This window comes from Phytophthora infestans, genomic scaffold (genome assembly GCF_000142945.1).
Source record: "Phytophthora infestans T30-4 supercont1.104 genomic scaffold, whole genome shotgun sequence".
In the NCBI taxonomy this organism is placed as follows: Eukaryota; Oomycota; class Peronosporomycetes; order Peronosporales; family Peronosporaceae; genus Phytophthora; species Phytophthora infestans.
This window is the reverse complement of record NW_003303655.1, coordinates 90,829-102,230: the sequence shown is the minus strand read 5'-3', so window position 1 is coordinate 102,230 and position 11,402 is coordinate 90,829. Positions and strand designations below refer to the sequence as shown.

Below are 11,402 nucleotides of genomic sequence, written 5' to 3'. Positions count from 1 at the left end.
CAACGATATGTCTGCAGTGACAACGCCACTGACAGTAGAGCAAGTGGAGATGTCAATGAATAAGGTTCTCAGGGAACGAGATGAGAAGGCGTCTGCGTATTCGTTTTCCGATCTGAATACTGCGATGGAAGAGCGAATTGTCAAGAAGATGCGCTTGACCGAAAATATTCCTGATGTCAAGGAGCCAGTCGATACTTCCATCGCCGGTTATTCGTGGATTCCAAAAATCGTGGAGAGCGAGGAAAGTCAAAGGGCTGGGTACATGGCGTACTTGCAGCAGCATTTGAAGACGCTGATAGATCGAGGAGACTTCTTGTTGGATGACATTGCGGGCGATAAATCAGTTCTTAACATCGTGGACCCAAGACTTCCGTTTGCTATGAAAGGCACAGCTGATGTATTGCTCATCAATCGAACAGCGAAGAACCCACTGATTAAAGCTGGCTGGGGTCAGCTTGGTGATCGAGCTCAAGAAGAAAAGTCGAACCGGGCCATGTTCCTCAAGCAATTGGTCAACTTGTGAGCTGCAGCATGAAGGCGCCTCTCAATTGCTATCCGCTGAGTTTGTTGACGGATTTAAACGACCACTGGCATCTCTCTTGGTTCAGCGACAAGCACGTTCTGACCCAACTTACGTTAAGGTATCCGAAGAACGCGTTCAGATTTATCGAGGCAGCTGTACTGAGACGAACGGAGTCTGCCCCACCTCCTCCGTCATTCATGCCTGGATCTTTCAAAGACAATCAAGGTTGATGACTTCTTGCCCCAGCCGGTTGATGCTCGTGCAGAGGAGATGATGGAACGATACGAGTTGATGGCAGATGTGGTGGAACCAGAGTTTCTCATGGCGAGGCGGATGGATTATGCGCGACAGTTAGTCCAGTCGATGCCTATGTACTCTTACATGTATACGTAGTTCGTCGTTTCGATCTTAACGAGTCACTATCGTGAATGAACTTTTATCGCTGTGTTGTATGTGCCAAAGCTTGCCTAGGACTACCAGCTTTTTAACTTTTCTACCCTGAAAAATATAAAATTAATAATAAACAAAGATGGAGGTATACTCACCTGAGCAATACCAAGAGTGCAGCGCAGAAGCGCTACTACGCGAAGCGCTATTGTGTATTTCCGACCAAATTTGCCGTTTTGGTCCTTTTTAGTGAGTCACTCAAAATACAAATCTCATGTTATTTTGACCTCATTTTGTAAGAGCAAAACGCGAATTTCGGTCAGTTCGAGGCATAAGTGTTTGGTCGTGTCAAATTATGTCTACCGCTCACCAAAAAGTATTTATTTTTGGTTAGAAACGCGTATGCTCTCGTACCAGACTCAGAGATATGGTGAAGCCCTTCTGCGCGATTGTTGGTGTGGCGGGAAGCGCATTCGAGGTGGACATAGACGAGAGTGCGTCGGTTTCCGCGTTAAAGAAGGTGGTCAAGGAGGAGAACGCATCAACGATCACATGCGACGCCAAGAACCTGCAGCTCTTCCTGGCGAAGAAGAAGAAAGGCGCTGGGGTGTGGCTAACGGAGAACGACGTGAAGGACGGTGTCAGTGACACGAGTGATTTGAAGCTGTTGGGCGTGGCAGGAGCGCCGCTCGGCTTGGTTGGCTTGTCGGAGAAGGACGTCAAGTTCGTACCCACGCTAGAGGATGTCGAGTCGATGAACACACCTGTTCACGTGCTGGTGGCGTTGCCTCCTGGGACAAGTAGTGCGCCTATTTCTGATGGGACGGACTTATGGCTGTCGAGATTTCAACATAGTGAAGTTGCAAAACTTACGCTACTGCCGACACGCGTAGATCTTAATGAATTTATCGGACAACCTCTCCCTGTAAAGATTGGGTTACCGCAGTCTGTGTTTCAAGCTTGGTCGAGTCCATCGATACTAGGCTAACTCTCTTCGAGATAAATTGTTCGAGCTAAACGACATTTCGCCGTGCGAATTTTTAAAAGATTCGGTGTTTAGCGCTGCGTTCCTGTACAGGACGCTGGATGGGGATGCCACAGAGAGTGCATTTCATTATTTCTGGGACTCAATTATCCGTGTGGTGCTCGGGTTTGTGTTTAGGCGTGCTTACATCAACCGGGATTTCGAGCAGGAAATCCCTCGTCAGGTTTGGAAGCGACCCGACTTTTTGTTTGCTTTTGGATCATATCTGTGGTTTTTCGTGGGGAGGAAGAAGAACCTTCGTACTTCTATCACTGTGCCTCGTGAAAACGCTGGTGTGGTCCTACGGTGGAGTGCCGTATGTGTTTGGCTATGCTGCGTCGGGCTTCGAGCTAGAATTATTTGCTATCTATCAAGACGTCACGGGCAACGTTAAAACCCACCTTATTGGAGGGTTTAACTTGCAGCATGCGCCGGAACGTTTTCGACTTGTACTGGCACTTCTGAATTTGTGTCTGCTTTTCCCGGCAATTGTGCAAAACTGTCCGGCCTCGGCAGGGACCGAGTTCATGGACATCCATCGCGCCAATGGCGTCAAGGTGCGGTTGAGTCCGATTTTCGTCGATAAGATCTTTCATACGCAAGAAGAGTATCGTCGCGTGAAGCAGATCTACGATTCTTTGAAAGCTTATGGGGTTCCTTGTGCCGATGCAGTTGTCACGGTGGATTCAGACCAATTGAGGTTGACACTTAAGCCCCGCGGCATTGAGATGAAGCCATGCAGCTTGAGTGAACTGTTCGTCGCGCTCGGGAACGTTCTCGAGGCCCTTGTAGTCCTCCATCGCAACGGGTGGATGCACAGAGACATCCGTTGGTCTAACGTGATCAAGCATATCGACCGCGTTGAATGGTTTTTGATCGACTTCGCTGATGCAGCTCAAAGTCGCAGAAATATCCCAGCGGCGGATCACTTGACGCACGACGAACACGCTTCAGATATTTTTATGGAAGGTGGATCCCACACGACTGCGGTTGACTTATGGGCCGTGGGATACCTGGTGAAGACAAGCAAGATTGAACGGGAATGGACTGCGGAGCCCGAAAGAGCGCTTTTCCTAGATCGGTTGATGAACCCAGACCCGAGTGCTCGGCCGACGGCAGACGAAGCCTTACAGCTTCTGTCACGTTTTGAACGTGAAGCTGCTGAGCAGGAATCACAGGGCAAGGGTGTGCGCAAGAAGCACAGACGTGCCTGAATTTTTACATCGCTATGGCACTACCATTACGCGCTGGGACGAAGTACTATGGTACTAACAACGAGTAGTCGATGAATGAGCAACACACGTTTTTCTCATACATACTTCGAATGTATGAGAAATCTCGGTTGACGAGAGAAACTCGTTGACACACGCAGCAGCTATCATGCGGTGCGAATGTGGCCACTGGTTGTCGTATACGCCCGCCTTCACGGCGGCCACCACGATGCTATCTATAGTCGGTTAAGTACACCATCGCAGCCTTCTCTATTAATCCCTGAACGCTGGAAATCGTCGCGGTCTGCACCGTCGCCGGCATGTTTGCGTTGAGGGGACGGTGCCAAAGTTTTTAATATCACTCGTCGTGATTGTGCCGTAGTCGGTGAGTTGAGTGGTAGAATGAAAAGCCGGCCTTTTGCATCTAAATAAGCTCGGAGCAGCGGGAACATCGTGGCACTTGCGCAAACGCCGTCCACGCCGTGCCATTCCACTCCGTTATGTCGGATTGTTATTCGTGGCGAGCCTGTGCATCACGCGGTTCTTTATCACTTGGACGGATTTGCTGTGGTGGCCATAGTGGTGGCCAGCGTCTTGTACGACCACGTGACCGCATCGGCCGAGTTAGCAAACTGACCCTAGAGTATTGAGCGGGAGAGCACGATTACTTCTACGAACTATAAAATGTAGTACATTAGAGCCTTAAGTTGATGCTCCTAGCAGCCAGAGGTGCAAGCATGCAGCTGGTTACTACTACGTAGTACTAATATCCCGCTACTGATGCCAAGCAACTTGGCAAAACTTCATGCGGACGAGTCGGTGGTGTTGAATTAAGCAGGCCCAGTTTCCATGATGGAAAATGGAATCCATCATTCTGACGACCAGACAGTCCGGCAGACTGACCGTCAAGAACTTCTCGAATTGTGGTATCCAGTCACTGCAGTCCAGAGACACTGCCAGTGTGTCCAACAACAAAAAATCGAAGAGGTATTATAGCGGCAGAAAATGAAGGGGCTAGTAATCAAATCCCCATGGGGGGCTCAATTTTGATAAAACCAGATATGACATTTAGATATGTGATAAAACCGCCCATTTTGAGTATGATTTTGGTGTTAAAACCGGCTAATTCGCAGTAGTTTTGTCGCTACAGGCTCCCCAAAAAGGTGTCTCCAAGGACCTTTAAACGGGGAAACAGTTGCTATAATGCTGATATTCTATTGGTCAAGAGTGTGGAAAGGGCAAAACAGTTGTACAAACAGGCGTTAAAAATAGAACGTTCAAATTAAAAAAAAAAGGATTTGTATATATTTAAAGAGTGATTACCCACCATCTTCCTCATGAGCTTCTTGTGGATGGTACATTCTACTAGCGAAAGCATAAAATTGTAAGATTTTCATATGATATCACAACAGAGCAGTTTTAACCCTACATGGGCCAAAACGACAAGCGCACCTCGGCGAAATTGGTGTCTGGGTCGAGGTTCCATGCCCAGAGCACCCGAAAAACTGTGCTTTTCCCAAGGCGCGTCGCCTCTTTAGTTCGATCGCGCGAGTCCCACCCTCCACTTCTGCCTGCTTTGGCCTCGGCGACGAAATAACCATATACATTGCAAACTAGGGTTTTCTCGCCCGGACTGAGCTGGTGTCTGCGTTGCACTGCGCTTCCTGTAATGAAAGAGATGAAGAGTCTAATTTATGGAAGAAGGAACTACGAAACCTCAGCTTTCTATCCGCGCCCTTTGCACTTAATTTAAGGCTATTTTGGGTGAAGTTATCGCCGATTATCCAAAGATAATAATTTATTTTCGGGATTAGCTAGCCCCATCATTTTTCTGCCGGCTATAATACTAATGGGCTGTTCGTCAACATGGCGGCTGAATTTAGAATGTAAAGTTCCAACCACACTATTGATTCGGTTATTAAGAGAAGCGCTGACGCGTTGTACAGAACTCAAGAAAGAAAACGCTGCAAGTCGCAGCATGGTGCGTAGTGACGGCAGGAAGTTCCGGATCTTTGCCCAAAAGAAACCTCAGACGCAACAAATTTTGCCGTTTACACTTGGGTTTTGTATCAGAAAAAAACAACACGACATATGCCTTTGTCGAACAGAAAATTAGATATGCCCATACATGTACTCTACCATACCATACCATACCATAAAATCTCCGACCTCCGACCGTAACATAAAATGTGGTTTAAACAAAAATACTGCATGTACTTGTTAAAATTTATGCATTTATTTTTAAATATTTACCATTTTACTTTAAGTTTAAAAAAAGAGGGAAAGAGGAAGAGAAGGTTGGGACGGCGAGCGAGTGGAGTGGCGGCAATGGTGGCGACGGTGGCGAGCTAGAGTGGAAGAAGCGTGAGGGGGCAGAGTGAATGAGGTGGTGAGCAAGGGTGGCGACGTCCGCGACAGTGGAAGGGCGGCATGCGGGTGGCGGATACTGCAGCAACCGGTACGTAACAGCGGGGAGGCGGCAGTGGGTGGATGGTGTGGAGAGCCCGGGAAGGTGAGGAAAGCACTGCTGGCGATGATCGAGCTGGACGTGAGACTGCGCGTTGTTTGACAGCGCTGCCGTGTGGTCGGCGATTTGGTCCGTGGACGCGGAAGTTCGGGCGTTTGCGCAAGTGTCACGATGTTCCCGCTGCTCCCGAGCTTATTTAGATGCAAAAGACCGGCTTTTCATTCTACCACTCAACTCACCGACTACGGCACAATCACGACGAGTGATATTAAAAACTTTGGCACCGTCCCCTCAACGCAAACATGCCGGCGACGGTGCAGACCGCGACGATTTCCAGTGTTCAGGGATTAATAGAGAAGGCTGCGATGGATAGATAGTATCGGGGTGGCCGCCGTGAAGGCGGGCGTATCCGACAACCAGTGGCCACATTCGCACCGCATGATAGCTGCCGCGTGTGTTAACGAGTTTCTCTCGTCAACCGAGATTTCTCATACATTCGAAGTATGTATGAGAAAAAACGTGTGTTGCTCATTCATCGACTACTCCTGTGTTAGTACCATAGTACTTCGTCCCAGCGCGTAATGGTAGTGCCATAGCGATGTAAAAATTCAGGCGCGTCTGTGCTTCTTGCGCACACCCTTGCCCTGTGATTCCTGCTCAGCAGCTTCACGTTCAAAACGTGACAGAAGCTGTAAGGCTTCGTCTGCCGTCGGCCGAGCACTCGGGTCTGGGTTCATCAACCGATCTAGGAAAAGCGCTCTTTCGGGCTCCGCAGTCCATTCCCGTTCAATCTTACTTGTCTTCACCAGGTATCCCACGGCCCATAAGTCAACCGCAGTCGTGTGGGATCCACCTTCCATAATTATATCTGAAGCGTGTTCGTCGTGCGTCAAGTGATCGCCGCTGGGCATATTTCTGCGGACTTTGAGCTGCATCAGCGAAGTCGATCAAAAACCATTCAACGCGGTCGATATGCTTGATCACGTTAGACCAACGGATGTCTCTGTGCATCCACCCGTTGCGATGGAGGACTACAAGGGCCTCGAGAACGTTCCCGAGCGCGACGAACAGTTCACTCAAGCTGCATGGCTTCATCTCAATGCCGCGGGGCTTAAGTGTCAACCTCAATTGGTCTGAATCCACCGTGACGACTGCATCGGCACAAGGAACCCCATAAGCTTTCAAAGAATCGTAGATCTGCTTCACGCGACGATACTCTTCTTGTGTATGAAAGATCTTATCGACGAGAATCGGACTCAACCGCACCTTGACGCCATTGGCGCGATGGATGTCCATGAACTCGGTCCCTGCCGAGGCCGGACAGTTTTGCACAATTGCCGGGAAAAGCAGACACAAATTCAGAAGTGCCAATACAAGTCGAAAACGTTCCGGCGCATGCTGCAAGTTAAACCCTCCAATAAGGTGGGTTTTAACGTTGCCCGTGACGTCTTGATAGATAGCAAATAATTCTAGCTCGAAGCCCGACGCAGCATAGCCAAACACATACGGCACTCCACCGTAGGACCACACCAGCTTTTTAGAGAGCTCCTCACGAGGCACAGTGATAGAAGTACGAGGTTCTTTCTCCTCACCACGAAAAACACAGATATGATCCAAAGCAAACAAAAAGTCGGGTCGCTTCAAACCTGACGAGGATTTCCTGCTCGAATCCCGGTTGATGTAAGCACGCCTAAACACAAACCCGAGCACCACACGGATAATTGAATCCCAGAAATAATGAAATGCACTCTCTGTGGCATCCCCATCCACCTGCGGGTACAGGAACGCAGCGCTAAACACCGAATCTTTTAAAAATTCGCACGGCGAAATGTCGTTTAGCTCGAACAATTTATCTCGAAGGAGTTGGCCTAGTATCAATGGACTCGACCAAGCTTGAAACACAGACTGCGGTAGCCCAATCTTTACAGGGAGAGGTTGTCCGATAAATTCATTTAGATCTCCGCGTGTCGGCAGTAGCGTAAGTTTTGCAACTTCACTATGTTGAAATCTCGACAGCCACAAGTCCGTCCCATCAGAAATAGGCGCACTACTTGTCCCAGGAGGCAACGCCACCAGCACGTGAATCTGTTTCACTTTCGGGGGATCCATGCCTTCCAGACACTCAGAAATCGGATCTTCTCCCTGCAGCTCCTTTTCTTCTTGCGTTAGAGATTTGACGAGAGCAGTCTTCTCGCCCTTTTTCAGCTTCTTCACATCTTCAGTGAGGCTCGACAGCCATGCGTTGCCCCCCGCCTTTGCCAGGAAGAGCTGCAGGTTCTTGGCGTCGCATGTGATCGTCGATGCGTTCTCCTCCTTGATCGCTTTCTTCAAGTGCCCCACCGACTTGTTCTCGTTAATGTCCACAGGGAACGTGCTCCCAGCTACACCAACGACGGCACAGAACAAAGTAACCATTGTCCTCGAGCCGGCGGATTCTGGAATAAGCGAAAAGGTGCTAAAATGTTGCACCCGTACCTAAGCGGGAAAAGAAGGTGATGTCACAGAAGGGAACGTTCTCTGAGTTTTATCCAGAGTCCCGAGATAATCCAGCGATTTCATTACCCTGTCATAACAGTTTCGAATCGTATGAGTACTCATTTTAAAAGCAGCTTTTAAAAAGCTTCCTTTTCATAAATAATATAATGCACGTAGGCTGACCCATTCACCAAAGATGAAGGCAAAATTCCTGGCTAAAATTGTTTGATGATTCTGTATTGTACCGGTAACCATATTTATTCAAGCCTGCTAGTCGTGATTGGTCCTCTGCTGTCGAAACCCGATAGGACATAACTCAGACTTAGTACAGCACTAGCAGTATGGTCAGATTTCCCTTTCCTGCTGCTTTTTCCTACCTTTTCGCATGGCTACACTCGGCCTACATTTTCGTCCCAGCTTACCGACCGCGCCTACCTTTCTGACTCGACCTAACTATGCAAAAATTACAAATATATCCAAAAGCGTGACACAATTAACTCGCGCCCTGATTGGGCGATATTTGCGGACCTGCGACACTGACTGGACGATCAGACCGTCCCTCGCCCTCGCGATTGGACGTGAGGTACACACTTCTGCCGCGAAGCGCACCGATTGGATGCAAACTGCTTTAACGATTGATTATTTACATTTAGCTACTCCAACCTTTCGTATATGCAGTAAATCGGGCAAAACAACCCCTCATTTGTAAGAGCTCTGTTTTTTTCACACACCTTTCAAAGTAGACGATAGTATTGATATTATTTATGTAGGCTTTAGAGCCCGCATTTTGTAAGAGCTCTGCGATGTTATTTTCCACACACTTCTCAAACTAGAGATGATAGTTTTATTATTAAACTATTCGAAGTTTAATTAACGGAGGCTTCACAACCTTTGCGATAGCTATACCAAGGTATCGCACGCGCGCATGGTACCTACGTGGTAGAGTTTAAAATTATAGCTATTGTTTAAAAACTAAGTTGTGCTCGCAAAAAGAAAAAAAAACATTATTGAAGCGATTGCAAAATTTTATTATTTGTTTAATTACGGGTACCAGCATTAAATGGCCGTGTAATTGGCTGATATTTCTGACGTATTTTATGATTTAAATAATATAGTACTTATGATAAAATAAGGCTACTATAGATTTCGCTTAATAAAATACACCCAGCAGTAAATATCCTAAGAATACCTAATATTTTACGCACGTTAGTAATCGTAAGAGTTTGCCCACAGTTTGCAACATGGCGAGGCCCACGTCGAGCAAAACCAAGATTGACCTGCTTCTCCTGAATCGGCAGCGGTCTGCGACAGATTCTCGGGCGCCTTGAGTCTGCTGTAGGAAACTGCAGTACGGCTACACGTTCCGCACAATCAGCGGGTGGGACATCGTGCGGCGCTGTATTGCCTGCGAGAACATCCCAAAAGCGGTTGAGTTCTGGGAGGAAAAGCCCCCCCCCACCTAATTCGGCCGAAGTGCGATGCCAGGAAAGCATGGCAAACATCAAGAAGGCGATGGGTCCTGACTGTTGCACCAAGAAAAAAAAATAAGCGAAGCCACCCTCGCAAGCTGACCGCCCGAACCGCCAAGTATATCGAGCAAAAGAAGCAGAAGAGGATCAAATGATAAGAATATACTCCCTTTTAGGCCCCCATTTTCCTTCCTATCTTTGTGTTTTGTACGGTGGGGGGGGGGCAACGCGAGGCTTAGAGCCGAGCATACGGTTAGCTGACTATGGAGCTGATAGTAGTGCTGACGCACCTACAGAGTGTAGCGCGTTTCATATAATATTTATTACATGGCATCTACTGTGTAGATCATCGGCGCATCCCTTAGCCCGAAGGGCATGCGTAACCACTCGAAGTGTCCTAGTGCACATACAAACGCCGATACTTTACGTGCTCACAAGGTCATCATGACGGCTCAGAAGCCGCTTGCAGCATCCAGCGAGCAAAACCATAGGTAGCACTCGAGATCAGTCAACAAATTGTCGACTAGCGGCATTGCATACTCCATGATTGCGGTGATGGCATTCACCATCTTGTAATCAATGCAGAGCCGGATGTCCAGCCCGTTCTTTTTCATCACAATCACAATCAGCGTTGCCCATGGACTGCTTGAAAAGACGATCAATCCTGCTCTCAACAAAGTCCGTAGCAGCACGCGTCGGGCACGCTGTTCGATTGGGGCATGCCCCTGCGTGTCGATATCGCATACGGCGCCGTAGGCTGGCGGCGGCGGTGCGTTGCCACTAGCAATCATGATGTGCTCGTGGTTCTTAAGCGTTGGAGCTATACGCTCTCAGCGATCGGTCGACAGCTTGGGATCAGCAACATTGGGTGCATTGTAGTCTATCGTCGTGTTGGTTCTTCGGTAAGGCCTGGCAGGAAGGCCAAGCCCTTTGCGTTGTCTTCCAGACCGATGTTGTTAGCTGGGTGCTCGCAGAAATCACTTCTTGTGTCCTCCGTTACTTTATTTCCTTCGGCTGTTAGCACGCGAGCACCCGACATGAACGTTTCGTCCAAAGTCGCGACGGACTCTTCCCTCAACGCAACGTCGGCATCCGCTTCGATTTGAGCTCTCGGTACTGGGTCCATCCCCTTCTTCGCCTGGTTTCCTATCGCTGGGCCGCCTGCCGAATCTTTGTTCGCAATATTGAATGCGCAGGCAGCCGACATATTGGGCTGTTCACTTCTGTTCAGCTCCTCGGATGACCGTTGTCTTGACAGTCCGGCATTCGCTCCAATCTCGCAACGAACACTTGGTGCCGTGTTCACCACTTTCAGTACGACGTCTGCGTATTCTGCACCAACCACCGATGATTCGTTCGCAAATTCGGCTGCGTGCAAGCCCGGGACAATATCGTCTAAACTGGTGTCTCCATCTGATCCAGTGCTGTTACTTGTCGATCTTGCTGTCACCCAGACTCGAAACGAACACTCGTTGGCGTATGTACAACTTTTACGGAGCTCAGTCGCTCGTGTGTACGCGCTACCGAGGCTTCGTTTGCATTATTGGCTTCGCCGTGAGCTGCCGTGTAAGTGTCCAAAGACGTTTCGGAAAGTTGACCATCAGCCAAGTTCCCGGCTGTCACACCAGACGCCAGACAGGCCTCCGCTAGCTCACGTTCCTCCATGATCATTGCCCAGCCCTCTGCACACGTCCGACGATAATCGGAGTCCATCTGCAAGTCCTCGAAGGGCCTTGCTAGCCCCCCACGGGGTTGAGGATAATCTGGTCGCTCGACTGCCGAAGGCTGCGTTGCGAGCCATTGTTCGTAGATCTCGCACTCCCGCTGAAACAGCTTGCGGTCTCTG

General features: G+C 48.9%; 2 protein-coding genes and 2 pseudogenes across 2 annotated transcripts; 3 read left to right on the top strand and 1 right to left on the bottom strand.

Annotated features, from left to right (window-relative positions):
* Positions 1–7: 7 nt before the first annotated feature.
* PITG_19568 lies at positions 8–1,063 on the top strand (annotated as a pseudogene; the record flags this gene model as incomplete).
* Positions 1,064–1,337: 274 nt separating this feature from the next.
* On the top strand, positions 1,338–3,148 carry PITG_19567 (annotated as a pseudogene; the record flags this gene model as incomplete).
* A 2,263-nt stretch (positions 3,149–5,411) lies between these two features.
* Positions 5,412–6,093, top strand: PITG_19566 (uncharacterized protein; the record flags this gene model as incomplete). Its single annotated transcript, XM_002896109.1, has 1 exon — positions 5,412–6,093. The coding sequence occupies one exon, from the start codon at positions 5,636–5,638 to the stop codon at positions 5,810–5,812; it is 177 nt and encodes a 58-aa protein (XP_002896155.1).
* A 130-nt stretch (positions 6,094–6,223) lies between these two features.
* Positions 6,224–8,027, bottom strand: PITG_19565 (Crinkler (CRN) family protein; the record flags this gene model as incomplete). Its single annotated transcript, XM_002896108.1, has 1 exon — positions 6,224–8,027. One exon carries the CDS (start codon positions 8,025–8,027, stop codon positions 6,441–6,443), a length of 1,587 nt encoding a protein of 528 aa, XP_002896154.1.
* Positions 8,028–11,402: the final 3,375 nt, after the last annotated feature.